We start from the raw sequence: 15184 nt of genomic DNA, 5'->3' as shown, positions 1-15184 counted from the left end.
TGTACGGACATATGTGGCATCGAGCTATGGAGGATTTTGAAGAGTGAAATAAAAATACGGGCCTATTTTGATGGCTCTGGGAGTGGATTAAGTGTGTTTTTTTTTGGAGATGAGATGAGATGAGTTGAGTTGCATGGAGATATGGAGCTCAGGAGTGACACCAGCTCTGTTTACACTGTGGAAACAGCAAATGGAAAACTTCCAACTCAGGTATGTGCCTTTATGAGCTCTGTTAGGCTTAAATGATTATAGTTTATAAAGTAAATTTACTGAATTCTTAATATGTGACTTTGAAACTTAGATTGCTGCCTTGTATCACTGTATTACATCATCAGAACTAGACTTATTAACTGTGGTTCTTTTTCATATTAGTTTATAAATGGATAATTATTAATACCATATTAAGCATGATTTAGTAGCTATAATACATAGATGAAAATTAAACGATGATTTGTTGCTTGCCAAACTGTGAACCTGCAATCAAATTTGTTTATTAATAGTGTTATAGAATGTTATAAACACTTTATAATGTGTTAGTAAGCAGCTATAATACATAATATAAATAAAAGAATTTATATTAGGTCGCTTTCCAAATTGTGATCCTGCACTGATCTAACTTATTAAATTTAATCTCTGTCTATCTATCTATAATGTAGCAAATGAATATAGACAAAAGTGATTATTTCTAGTACCTAGTATTATTTCAATGACACTTTAACTTACATAACAGTAGCACTTATAGTTTAGAATATTTTTCACGTCATAATGACTTCAGTGTGTGACTTAAGTGACTACTCAAAAATGCATCATACACTGTCTGTATCTGATATGATTCAGACGAGATTAACAGGAAGAATTACAAAACTGAAAAAAAAAAAAAATTACCTAAATCTAGTTACTCAGTAAAGGACCTGTAACTGTTTGGTAATCTGTTGCTGACATGTTTGCAGAAAAAAACAGAGGATGACTCACATCCTACCTCCAAATGTAAGATTTTCACAAAACAGACAATCATCTTGACCTTCCTCATCTTCATCATCCTCTTCCTGGCTGGAGGTTCGGCTCTTGTCTGGTACTTTCTTGGTAAGAGTGTGTGACTTCAAAATTGCAACGTCACAGGAGAGCAAACATGTAATCTGAATACAATCAAAACAACATTCTTAGTAATTTGGTTCCTTTTCTACTAGATTAGTCTTTGTGATGTAGCTTACAGATAGCACCAGGATCTATGTACCTTGAGTAACTCACTCAATCATGTTTAGCAGACTAGGTCTCACCACAAGAAACAGACACAGTCACTTTTGGGGCTGTGCTTCATTTCTTTAATAGTTTGAATTTTATTTTGCACATTTCTGCAACTCTCTGTATCTCTCTGTCTGTAGATTACAAAGTGTGGGTGTTGGAGGTAAGGGTGCAGCAGCAGTACACTGCACAGATATCCATCTTGAACAGAAACTTCTCCAGCTCTCTCTCCTCCCACGGCAGCAGAGTGTTCAAAGAGGAGGCCCGAAGTTTCCAGGCCATGGTCAGGACCTTTCTTAAACTACATTACACATGAGAAAATGGTGTAATTAATTTGGCATGAGATTAGCATTAGAGGCTTTGATTAATATTGAAGTGGGAGTCTTAATTTCTGATTTCTCCTGTCTCAATTTTAAGTTCATATAACTCAGCCCTGGTCACAGTGTTATTTTTCCCAATCTTCAGGTGGAGAACCTTGTGAAGTCCACTGACCTGTCTCGCTATTTCAACTCCACCACGGTCTTCGCCTTTGGGTGAGGTGAACCACATGCAGTTGTATGAAAAATGTGTGTGGAGTTCAGTGTGTTCTTTATGAGTTCCCTACCCAGCCACTGTTGCGCTTGTATGCTGGTCCCAATCCTACTGAAGGCCAATTTATGCTTCTCTGTCAAATCTATTATCTATTATAAAACTAACACTACTGCATCCCTACACTGCACTGCACGCTAGAATGGGAGAGTCTTAAATCTGAGTCTTAAAACCAATAATAAATGGTTTGAATATTTGAATTCATTAACTGTTATTATATGACCTACGCTGTGCACTACATAGGGTGGAGGAAGATATTTGAGATTCAGCCCTAGTGTTTTGGGCTGTTGTTGCAGAGTGATGCAGACACACAACTGCATGATATAACTTAAGTGTTAGCCTTATCATCAACAGATACTCTCAGATCTCTGGGCAAGATAGATACCTCTCTGTCCTACTTTACTACAAAGCTAGGCAGTACAAAGCTAGCTAGTACGGGTGTCTGGGAGCTAACATAATCTGCTTTTTGTGTTCTCCTCCAAGCGTGTTTAGCTGAAGCACTGAAAACAGTTCAGAAAGATGCAATGGCTTGCTTCCGATGTCTTGGAGGAGGCTCATGTGTTTCTCATCACTCGGAGTGGTGGAAATGTCCAACACTGGAAACTGGTTAAAGGTAAAGGATTGGTTAATAGTGTTAACTTATTGCCAAGTGCTGTGTCTGCGCAGGGAGGGCAGCGTTGTGGCGTATTTCTGGCTGCTGCTCTCAGTTCCCGAGAGCCGCACTGAGATAGTGACGCTTCAGAAGGTGAACGAAAGTCTCTGGAAGAGATTGCAGAGCTTCAGACTGAGAGAAACTGAGGATACAATCAGCTACGAAGGCTATCAGCTACACCTGCCTTCATTCTCCATCACAGGTTATAAAATTACAGTATGAACTCTGTCCACGTACTGTATCATTATTGATGGAAATAAAAGCCAGACAATCAAAACAGACTTAACAGAACATACATATTGTTACTGTTCATAGAAAAGACATGAAAAAAACAGTTTGGAGCATTTCTATTGGTCCATCCATTATCTGTAACCGCTTATTCAATTCAGAGTCACAGTGGGTCCAGAGCCTACCTGGAATCATTGGGCGCAAGGCGAGAATACACCCTGGAGGGGGCGCCAGTCCTTCACAGGGCAACACACACACTCACATTCACTCACACACTCACACCTACGGACACTTTTGAGTCACAGACACAGAGAGAACACACCACACTCCTCACAGACAGTCACCCAGAGGAAACCCACACAGACACAGAGAGAACACTCCACAGTCCTCACAGACAGTCACCCGGAGGAAACCCACACAGACACAGAGAGAACACACCACACTCCTCACAGACAGTCACCCGGAGGAAACCCACACAGACACAGAGAGAACACACCACACTCCTCACAGACAGTCACCCGGAGAAAACCCACGCAGACACAGGGAGAACACACCACACTCCTCACAGACAGTCACCCAGAGGAAACCCCCGCAGACACAGAGAGAACACACCACACTCCTCACAGACAGTCACCCAGAGGAAACCCCCGCAGACACAGGGAGAACACACCACACTCCTCACAGACAGTCATCCGGAGCGGGAATCGAACCCACAACCTCCAGGTCCCTGGAGCTGTGTGACTGTGACACCTACCTGCTGCTCCACCGTGCCGCACTATTGGTCCATTCATCATGAAATTGTGAAGCACAGCTGCTGTGTTCAAATGATGTAGTAAATTAAAAATCCACAAAAAAAGCTATATATTTTTCTTTGGACAGTGACACTATGTAATGAACATGTTCTGGATACAGTTTTGTTTATTAATCAGTGCATGTTTGTTTATTTTATTTACTTTATTTAATATTCAGTTGCTTTTCTGTCAAATGCTGTTTTTTTTTGTTGTCCATTGCTCAGTTTTTTTTACTTGTTTGACTTTGCTTTGCAGAAACCAATCCCAAAGTTATAGAGGTTTTACAGGCTTCGTTTGGTATGAGATTTTCCTTTCTGTTTCCTGCTGTTGTTGTACATGCCTTTATTTACCACATATACCTGCCCCAAGGGTCTTTATGTTTCTATATTTCCTTGTTGTCAACCTGGGGCTGTTTCTATGTTGCTTGGAAAGTGTTCCTCTCTTTGTCTCTCACTCTCTCTTTGCGTCCCCCTCCCCTCCCTCTTCTGCTATCTCCCTCATCTCTTATTCTCTTTATCTCCACTCTTTCTTTTTCTCTTTCAGTCACCAATCTTCTTTGATCACTTGTCTCTCTGTGTCACTCCCCCCCCCCCCTCCCCACCCCCAGACTGTTACAGGTATCAGTCCGTGGTCTCCAGTTCCCCTGTAGTTTTAAGGGGCCCAAATACCCAGCGTTCCTCATGTCTGTGGCACCTGAAGGCCCCTGAGGGCTCCAGACTGGAGCTGAGGGTCGAGTGGCTGCTGGCTGAATGTAGAGACCGCCTTGCCATCTACAACTCGCTCGCCCCTGTTGACTCCGCCCTCATCACCTCGTGAGTCCTGGCTGCAGCTTACCTTTATATAACTACAGAGGCTTAACTACAGAGGCCTAATATTATTCTCTCTCTCTCTCTCTCTCTATCTCTCTCTCTCTCTCTCTCTCTCTCTCTCTCTCTCTCTCTCTCCCTCTCTCTCTCTCAGTCTGTATGGGTGTAGTAGACAGGAGCAGGTGGTACAGGTATTATCCAGCGGTGACTGGATGACCGTTGTATGGAAGCAGGGTCAGTACAACTACAAAGATCCATTCTCTCTCGCTGCCCAGGCCTGGCCCAACAGGAGTGAGTCTCCCTCTCTCTACCTTTCTCTCTGTCTTACCTCTTGAACTCCAAAGAATGTGTAGAGAAACTCTGGAGTATCAGGTCAGAGAGGTAAACTCCAGAACATTTCTGGATTCCTGTGCTTTTCTGCTGCAGTGACACTGAGGTGGTGGTGGTGTGTTAGTGTGTGTTGTGCTGGAACGAGTGGATCAGACACAGCAGTGCTGCTGGAGTTTTTAAAGCCCTCAGTGTCACTGCTGGACTGTGAATAGTCCACCGACTAAAAAAATCCAGCCGACAGAGTCCTAATGAAGGACTAGAGGACGACCGACACACACTGCGCAGCGACAGATGAGCTACTGTCTCTGACCTTACATCTACAAGGTGGACCAATGAGGAAGGAGTGTCTAACAGTGGACAGTGAGTGGACACAGTGTTTAAAAACTCCGAGAACGATCCACCATCCAAATCGTACATGCTTTATAGAGGTCCCGACCACTGCAAAACAGGGTGAAAGTGCGTTAATAAAGTATGCAGAGCAACAAGTGGACCACAGTCAGTAATTGTAGCACTACAAAGTGCTCCTGTATGGTCCGTGGAGAAGCCCAGACCTCACTGATTGTGTTTGCTTTGCTGGGAGTACTGTGTTTATAAGAAGCAGAAATCTTGTAACTAACTTCTGAGACTGACCTTTGGAGGAATCCCCGCTGGTTTCTTTGAAGAATTCAAAGCAAGTTTCAAGAAAGGGACAATAGAGGTTATAGTGTTAAAGGGTGGACACTCTACATAAGTACTTTGAATAATGAATAAATGGTTGTGGAGATGTTGCCTGGCTTTTAAATAAATTATTCACAGTTTCTAACTTTTCCACACTCCTGTGTCTGTGTTCATTTCTCTTGTTTTGTAGATTGTTCCTACAGCATTGAATTAAAGAGAAAGGATGGACTTCAGGGGACTTTACAGACCCCCTTTTATCCCAGTTACTACCCACCGGATACCAACTGCACCTGGTATTTTACAGTGAGTCACATACACATTTAGAACACTTTAAAGGATGAGTGGGTGAGTGTTTGAGTTGATGGATGGGTGAATGGCTGGATGAGTGGGTGAGTGTTTGAATTGATGGATGGGTGAATGGCTGGATGAGTGGGTGAGTGTTTGAATTGATGGATGGGTGAATGGCTGGATGAGTGGGTGAGTGTTTGACTTGATGGATGGGTGAATGGCTGGATGAGTGGGTGAGTGTTTGAGTTGATGGATGGGTGAATGGCTGGATGAGTGGGTGAGTGTTTGACTTGATGGATGGGTGAATGGCTGGATGAGTGGGTGAGTGTTTGAGTTGATGGATGGGTGAATGGCTGGATGAGTGGGTGAGTGTTTGAGTTGATGGATGGGTGAATGGCTGGATGAGTGGGTGAGTGTTTGAATTGATGGATGGGTGAATGGCTGGATGAGTGGGTGAGTGTTTGAGTTGATGGATGGGTGAATGGCTGGATGAGTGGGTGAGTGTTTGAATTGATGGATGGGTGAATGGCTGGATGAGTGGGTGAGTGTTTGAGTTGATGGATGGGTGAATGGCTGGATGAGTGGGTGAGTGTTTGAATTGATGGATGGGTGAATGGCTGGATGAGTGGGTGAGTGTTTGACTTGATGGATGGGTGAATGGCTGGATGAGTGGGTGAGTGTTTGACTTGATGGATGGGTGAATGGCTGGATGAGTGGGTGAGTGTTTGACTTGATGGATGGGTGAATGGCTGGATGAGTGGGTGAGTGTTTGAGTTGATGGATGGGTGAATGGCTGGATGAGTGGGTGAGTGTTTGAGTTGATGGATGGGTGAATGGCTGGATGAGTGGGTGAGGGTTTGAGTTGATGGATGGGTGAATGGCTGGATGAGTGGGTGAGTGTTTGAGTTGATGGATGGGTGAATGGCTGGATGAGTGGGTGAGTGTTTGAGTTGATGGATGGGTGAATGGCTGGATGAGTGGGTGAGTGTTTGACTTGATGGATGGGTGAATGGCTGGATGAGTGGGTGAGTGTTTGAATTGATGGATGGGTGAATGGCTGGATGAGTGGGTGAGTGTTTGACTTGATGGATGGGTGAATGGCTGGATGAGTGGGTGAGTGTTTGACTTGATGGATGGGTGAATGGCTGGATGAGTGGGTGAGTGTTTGACTTGATGGATGGGTGAATGGCTGGATGAGTGGGTGAGTGTTTGACTTGATGGATGGGTGAATGGCTGGATGAGTGGGTGGGTAAGTAAGTGGATGGATGAGTGAACGCATGAATTATTCATCTTATATGAAGAAGTTTGCTAAAGAAGACATTTCTTTCCTATTACATACTGTGTGTGTGTGTGTGTGTGTGTGTGTGTGTGTGTAGTTGCCATCTGCTGAGTATGGGCTCACTCTGGAGTTTGAAGGCTATGAGCTGAGTCGAGCCAGTTACACCAAATCCTGCACACAAGGCCAGTGGCTCATCCAGAACCGGAGGCAAGTTTGAACCCTGAATCCCTTCTCCATGAGCCATAACATTATGAACACATGCCAAATATGGCTTTGGGTACAGGACTGTGTGCAATGTCTGGACCTGGGCATACAACATCAGGACAAGGCTCCATGTCTCGCGAATTAAAGAAGTGTTTTCATGACCAACAAATCAAAAATGTACCCCTCAGAACCCCCCAGAATTTGGGTCGATGTTACTGGGGTGAGCTGGGTCTCAGTCTGTGAAAGTAGTCACTGCTGTCACTTACTGTGAATTTAAAGGTGTGGAATTACAGTACGATTACTGCCAAATACAGCGATAGATTTAATAACAGTGTGTCTATGTGTGTGTGTGTGTGTGTGTGTGTGTAGAATGTGCGGTACTCGTGGTTTACAGCCCTACGCCGAGCGGCTCTATCTTCTCTCCTCCACCACCAGCGTGACGATGACCTCAGAGGTGTCCCTCACTGGGCCTGGCCTCCAGGTCCACTTCAGCATCTTCAACCAATCAGATCGTTAGTTCACCAGTCAAACACACACACATATAAACACTACACTGTAAAAAATTTCTTGTAAATTTTACAGTAAAATACTGGCAGCAGAGTTCCCAGGCATTTACAGTATTTTTACAGGAACACTACTGTATTTTAAATTTACAGCATATTACTGTAATTGAATAATACAATAATTTACTGTAAATACTGTGATTTACAGTAAAATACTGGCAGCACAGTTCCCAGCCATTTACCGTATTTTTACAGGAACACTACTGTATTTCAAATTTACAGCATATTACTGTAATGTAATAATACAATAATTTACTGTAAATACTGTGATTTACAGTAAAATACTGGCAGCAGAGTTCCCAGCCATTTACCGTATTTTTACAGGAACACTACTGTATTTCAAATTTACAGCATATTACTGTAATGTAATAATACAATAATTTACTGTAAATACTGCGATTTACAGTAAAATACTGGCAGCAGAGTTCCCAGCCATTTACTGTATTTTTACAGGAACACTACTGTATTTCAAATTTACAGCATATTACTGTAATGTAATAATACAATAATTTACTGTAAATACTGCGATTTACAGTAAAATACTGGCAGCAGAGTTCCCAGTCATTTACCCAGGAACACTACTGTATTTCAAATTTACAGCAATTTTTTACAGTATACAGACCAAAGTAACATACGTAACATTTATATTTTTCAAACACACAATTCTGCAACATCTGATGAAACTTTGGTGAAACATCTTCTTTAAAAGCGTATTCTTCCAGTGTCAATACCAGATTTTGTGATGTTTTTACATGGTAGATTATATTTAAAACTGATTCACTGGCTGTACGGACATTTTTGAATCTTTGAGATTACAGACAAAACATTTTTCAAATGAATTAAATCATAATAAACTATCTTATGAATATGCTAATTGAAAATGAACTGCTTTAAAGAGGTTTGTGATTGTATTAATCAATTTTTTTTATTTGTGTGTGTGTGTGTGTGTGTGTGTGTGTGTGTGTGAGTTCAGCATGTCCTGGTCAGTTCCTCTGCAGTGTGAATGGCCTGTGTGTCCCAGCGTGTGACGGGATCTCTGACTGCCCCAATGGTCTGGACGAGAGAAACTGTGGTATGAGCTTGAACTCTGTGAACAACAAACCTTTGACAGCTTCGGAAAGTCTGTTTCAGTCACACGTCTAAAAAATTCAGCTGTCATTCCTTCCCCATTTATAGTTGCTACATCTCTCAAACTTTCAGTTCAGACTTGGAAGCGCCTGTAACCCATGCTAAGAGGTTCTGTAGTACCGTGAATTAGTTTTAATACAAAAACAACACCACACTCCAGGTGATGTGGATAGTGTAAAGTATATGTCACTGGGTAATACTTCAACAGTTTCTCAGTTTAATAATCCTCGCTAATTCTCTGCCACTGCTGTTCTCAGTGCAGGTTTGTTGTGGGGAATTCCAAGGATTTTCTTCAGTTTAAAGATAGTTGTGACTGGATGAGATGTGTGTCCACCATACATTTCCAAACGAGTACTTAGATCTCTGGTATGTACTTGTTTTGCAGTGTGTATTGCTCAGTATCAGTGTCCAGAGGACAGTCAGTGTGTGGACTACTACAAAGTGTGTGATCAGCATCTGGACTGCAGTGATGGCGGCGATGAAAAAAACTGCACACAGGGTATCACACACAGTCCCATACTCACCCCCACCTCTTACACACACCTCTGATAAATGAGTGTTTAATTTTGATGTGTGCGTGTGTGTGTAGGAGTGCCGTGTACTGATAGGACGTATATGTGCGCTGATGGGACGTGTTTGAAGAAGCCGAATCCTGTGTGTGATTTTATCACTGATTGCCCTGATGCCTCTGATGAGAAACACTGCGGTGAGTCGGTAGTGTGTTTCAATTTGTGTGTTTGTAGTTTAGTGACCTCACAGAATGAAAGGGAGCTGTAAAATGAGATTTCTTTGGTATTATTTATTCATGCTTATCCAGTTCAGGCACACGGTGTGTCCAGAGCCTACCTGGAATCACTGAGCGCAAGGCAAGAACACACCCTGGAGGGGGCAGCAGTCCTTCACAGGGCGACACGCACTCACACAGTCACTCACACTTACGGACACTCCTCATAGACAGTCACTCGGAGAAAACCCACGCAGACACAGGGAGAACACATCGAACTCCTCACAGACAGTCACCCGGAGGAAACCCACGCAGACACAGGGAGAACACATCGAACTCCTCACAGACAGTCACCCGGAGAAAACCCACGCAGACACAAGGAGAACACGCCACACTCCTCACAGACAGTCACCCGGAGGAAACCCACGCAGACACAGAGAGAACACACCACACTCCTCACAGACAGTCACCCAGAGGAAACCCACACAGACACAGGGAGAACACACCACGCTCCTCACAGACAGTCACCCAGAGGAAACCCATGTAGACACAGGGAGAACACACCACACTCCTCACAGACAGTCACCCGGAGGAAACCCACACAGACACAGGGAGAACAGGTTTTGGGTACCTTTGTACTGCAAGCAAAAAATGAGGGGTGAAAATAATTCATGCCTCTCCACAAAGGCATCCAGAGCAAAATAAAATGGACAACTTTCTTGCCATAATAAAAATATGAAGGCTAGATACAGCTTTAGTCCCCAGGGAGGCCAATGAGGATTTACAGCTATCGATGGATCACAGGTGTGTTGTGAGTATGACAGTTGACGCAGAGCATGGTGGTACAGATCATGCATTAACGGTGCCAGTGGGATTAGGTACAGCCTTAGTCTCTGTGGGAGAAGATAGAGATCTACATATTGCCACAGTCTGAAGAAAAATGTATCTCAATTTCTGTTGATTTTCTAGTTCACTAATCATTTGAACACCATAGCTGTGCTTCACGCATTACAGTATAATCATCTCTGTGTGTGTCTGCAGCCTGTGGCCTGCGTCAGTTCAGCAGCCGGGTTGTGGGCGGAGTCGATGCGGTGGAGGGGGAGTGGCCATGGCAGGCCAGTCTACAAGTCAGCGGTCAACACCTCTGTGGTGGAGCTCTTATCTCTGCTCAGTGGGTGGTGTCCGCAGCTCATTGTTTCTATGACGACCGGTGAGTACCATACATTTGACTTTGGTGTTATTCATAATATGAAATTCTCTATTACCACCCCCCAAACCCCCAAACTCCTCTTCTCAGTTTGTACTCCCCCTCGGTGTGGACGGTTTATCTGGGGAAACTGCGTCTCCGGGGCAGCAGCCAGACGGAGGAGGCTCTGCGGGTGTCCCACATCCACCTGCACCACTTCTACGACTACGAAAACCACGACTATGACCTGGCTCTGCTGAAGCTGGACAGACCAGTGTCCTCCACGACCCTGGCCCAGCCCGTCTGCCTGCCCACACACACTCACCAGCTGGAGCCCGGTCTGCTCTGCTGGGTCACAGGCTGGGGGGCTCTTAAAGAAGGGGGTGAGGACAGCCTGTTTATAATCTACTCCCCAGGAGGAGAGTGTTAGATCACAGGTAGAAAACAATGCTTGGTACGGGTTCGATTCCCAGCTCAGACAGGGGTCGCTATGGGAGTTGGGGAGGAGAAAGGCTTTAACCCTGTAATACCTAGACCTTATGATGACGAGGAGAGTCCTGAGTCATAGGTTAAAACAGCAGTTGGTGAGCAATGGTTATGGGTAATGGGTTCAGTGCCCTGCTCGGGTAGCTTGAGCCTTTTTTCACTGTGTCTTACTCTCAGGCAGCTCCAGTAATGTCCTACAGAAGGTGGACGTGCGGTTGGTCAGCGAGGAAGCTTGTGTCCGTTCCTATGGGTATGTCGTCACTCCCCGGATGCTGTGTGCTGGGTATCGAAGCGGGGGGAAGGATGCATGTCAGGTAAGAGACATGCAAAGATTTGTCTCTCTTGCTCTCCTCTCTCTTTCTCTTTATTCTTTCCCTCTGTCTCTTCTCTCTGTTCCCATCTCTCTCTCCTTCTCCCTGTTCTTTCTCTCTCTCTCTTCATTTTCTCTTCTTCTCCTTCTGTCCTCCTCTTGCTTCATGTCTCTCTCGCTCCTCTTTCTCGTTTCCTTATTCTCTCTCTCATATATATCTTTTCTCCTGGCGTTTCCCTCACATCATTTGTCTCATCCCTACACTCTCTCTCTCTCTCTCTGCTCAGGGAGACTCAGGGGGTCCCCTAGTGTGTCAGGAGCCATCCGGACGCTGGTTTTTGGCCGGTGTGGTCAGCTGGGGGCGGGGCTGTGCCCGTCCAGATTTTTATGGCGTTTACACACGCATCACCAGACTCAGCGGGTGGATTAAACAACTCATCTCCACGTGAAGTAAACGGACCACACAGGAGTGACAAGAGACAATGAAGAAGCGATTTTCCAGTGATTCACTGTCACGCTGCTTGAGTGCCACAATGACTGATGGGAAATGTAGTCTTGCGTTCAGTGAGGACAAGCAGAGACACTGGGCCTTCATTGAATGGACTCTTTGTTAAAAGGTTAGAATTGGACCAGTGTGGCTGATGTAAAAAGCAGGTGGTACTGATTTAAACTTATGCACATTTCAGTCAGAAGGTTTCGTTCTCTCATTCATACTCTGTAACCTTTTCGTCCTGATGAGGGTAATACTGGGGCCATCTGTGGACAATGTCACACACTCACATGTGTATTGAGACTGTTGGGGGGAGCTGGAGCACCTGGAGGACACCTGCCCATCGAGGCCCAGGACCCGAGACCCTGGCACTGTGTGGCAGCGACACCACCATGAAACACCTTTCCATGTGATATTGTTTATTATATACTGAGATTTACAGTGTTGGTGATAGGAACCAGACGGCACAATGTCTACAACACAAAGATAGCCATTTTGTTATTGAAAAACACCTTCTCCTGTGATGTTATATGGTGCAGACCTTTTAAAATTCACGGAATGAACAAGTGTGTGTTTGTAAACATGTTTTGGAAGAGTCTCCTTTGAGGCAGCTCCTCAGGTCATTAATCTCTACAGAGATCTGGTTCCTATCAGCAGTTCTGACTCTTACACTTCTCTACAAACAGCGCTCTGATGATCTTTGGTACATCTTAAAGAAACACTAGGTAAGTATTTTTGCTCCTCTCTAGAGGTGCAGAGAGTCATTGACTTTACAGCACTGTCCTGAAATCAAGACGTTGTGTGTTGTGTGGGGGTGGTTTCCTACCCCCTTTAAAAGTTACATAGTGCAGCTTCTGCAGTGCTGAGCCTGAGAAATGACAAAGGCTTGATTCAAATCAAATCAAATCAAATCAAATCAAATTTATTTATATAGCGCTTTTCACAACTGATGTTGTCACAAAGCGGCTTCACAGAATTCCAGTAAGACAAGATTTGACATGAAATGTAAAGACAAATGTAAAACCCTCAAGTGAGCAAGCCAGGGGCGACAGTGGCAAGGAAAAACTCCCCCAGCTGAGGAAGAAACCTTGGGAGGATCCAAGGCTCACAAGGGGTGACCCATCCTCCTCTGGTCAATCTACTGGTGATGATAGTTAGTAGTCCATGAGAACTTCCGGAGAACTTCTCCCTATTAAAGCTCGGTGGGGCATCAAAGTGATTTTAAAGCTGTAAATTAAAGGTCATTTTACCTAGTGTCCCTTTAAGGACACAATATATAACCTTTTATATAGAGGTTTTGAAAGTTGGGTGGCCCTCCCTTTTAACTGGCATTAGTAGGCAAATGCAGTGTATGAAATTTGGGAAAATAAAGGAAAAAGCAGTGTTAATACTGAGCTAGTCTGGGTTTAATACTTCCTGTTTTGATTGAGAGGATATTCTGCTGTGGCCTTATCATCAGGGTATTGTGAGTTTGATCCCTATGCGAGTCTCAGCCATGTGAGTTTGGGGGTCCTAGAGAGCACTGTTAGCTTTGCTCTGTGGGCGAGCAGGACAGTCCCGTCCCGTTGCTGACAGTGCTAGATAACGCGGGCACCTAGCAGCTGAGGTGATAGATCTGAGCAGTTTGCATTCTCCTCTTGGGGATGAATAAGACATAATGATAAATACTCTACTGTAGAGACAAATATACAGGAAAATAAATATTGTTTTATATAATAATAATGAGGGCGGCACGGCGGCGCAGTAGGTGTCGCAGTCACACCGCTCCAGGGTCCTGGAGGTTGTGGGTTCGATTCCCGCTCCGGGTGACTGTCTGTGAGGAGTGTGGTGTGTTCTCCCTGTGTCTGCGTGGGTTTCCTCCGGGTGATTGTCTGTGAGGCGTGTGGTGTGTTCTCCCTGTGTCTGCGTGGGTTTCCTCCGGGTGATTGTCTGTGAGGAGTGTGGTGTGTTCTCCCTGTGTCTGCGTGGGTTTCCTCCGGGTGACTGTCTGTGAGGAGTGTGGTGTGTTCTCCCTGTGTTTGCGTGTGTTTCCTCCAGGTGACTGTCTGTGAGGAGTGTGGTGTGTTCTCCCTGTGTCTGCGTGGGTTTCCTCCGGGTGACTGTCTGTGAGGAGTGCGGTGTGTTCTCCCTGTGTCTGCGTGGGTTTCCTCCGGGTGATTGTCTGTGAGGCGTGTGGTGTGTTCTCCCTGTGTCTGCGTGGGTTTCCTCCGGGTGACTGTCTGTGAGGAGTGTGGTGTGTTCTCCCTGTGTTTGCGTGTGTTTCCTCTGGGTGATTGTCTGTGAGGAGTGTGGTGTGTTCTCCCTGTGTTTGCGTGTGTTTCCTCCGGGTGACTGTCTGTGAGGAGTGTGGTGTGTTCTCCCTGTGTCTGCGTGGGTTACAGGGATACAGATAATGAATGAATAATAATGTAGTCATTTCTCAGTTTATTTTAATGTTATAGAAAAGTAAATACAATGTTTTACAATCATGTAGACCAAGAAATGTGTTTGTGTGTGTGTGTGTGTGTGTGTGTGTACGTGTACGCTGAAAGTGGATCAATAGACAAGCAGTCTGACCGTCACCAGAGGACAAACAGACACAGGCAGGGATTTCAGCTGCAGAGAAAGAAAGAAAAAAAAAGCCAACTGGTGTGGAACCCTTCATATCAGTGAGGTCACTGGTGGGAGGTGGAGGTTGTTTCACATTTAGTGTTTAAGACCTTTCTGACAGATCTGAGAGTACATATAAACTATTTATACTGGTGTTACAACATTATAACAGCCCCCTCTATTGAAGACTTGATTAGGTAAAAACTGTAAGTAAACATTACATAGAACTGGACACAAACCGACCGTAAATGAAAGCAGTAAGAGAGAGACATGAAGGCTGTTGTTTCTTGCAAGTGGAAGCAGACATTCCTTGTTTTTGTGGGAGCTTGGCTCAATGCTGCCACCCAATGACAAAAGAGGTGACATACCACACAGGCTCTGAAACGTATTTCTAACAATGTCATCAAAAATGATAAATGTTTTAGAGGCAGGGCAAATGTCATTTGCTTGCCTTATAGACACACACACCTGGATGCCCCACTCTCTAAAGGCCTGTGAGCATCTAAAAATGTCCATTTTCACATGAATAGCAGCTGGAGGGGGGAACAAGAGAATATTGTTGTTGTTTACTTTGGTCAGTGAAGTGTTTGTCGTGTTGTACAGTGTTTTTTTTTTTTTTTTGGTGTGTTTGTGATTTACTAAT

At 44.5% G+C, this 15184-nt stretch overlaps 1 protein-coding gene across 1 annotated transcript; it reads left to right on the top strand.

Annotated features, from left to right (window-relative positions):
• Positions 1-13311, top strand: LOC136691193 (transmembrane protease serine 6). Its single transcript, XM_066663585.1, has 18 exons — positions 1-210; positions 951-1083; positions 1383-1525; positions 1708-1775; positions 2497-2684; positions 3757-3798; positions 4109-4313; positions 4462-4598; positions 5485-5597; positions 6959-7068; positions 7435-7577; positions 8602-8700; positions 9142-9255; positions 9346-9462; positions 10522-10690; positions 10778-11049; positions 11330-11466; positions 11750-13311. The coding sequence occupies exons 1-18, from the start codon at positions 142-144 to the stop codon at positions 11909-11911; spliced, it is 2421 nt and encodes an 806-aa protein (XP_066519682.1). The 5' UTR covers positions 1-141; the 3' UTR covers positions 11912-13311.
• The last annotated feature ends 1873 nt before the right edge of the window (positions 13312-15184 follow it).

This window comes from Hoplias malabaricus, chromosome 3 (assembly GCF_029633855.1).
Source record: "Hoplias malabaricus isolate fHopMal1 chromosome 3, fHopMal1.hap1, whole genome shotgun sequence".
Taxonomy (NCBI): Eukaryota; Metazoa; Chordata; class Actinopteri; order Characiformes; family Erythrinidae; genus Hoplias; species Hoplias malabaricus.
The sequence above is the reverse complement of the archived record's forward strand: the minus strand, read 5'-3'. Positions and strand labels throughout refer to the sequence as shown.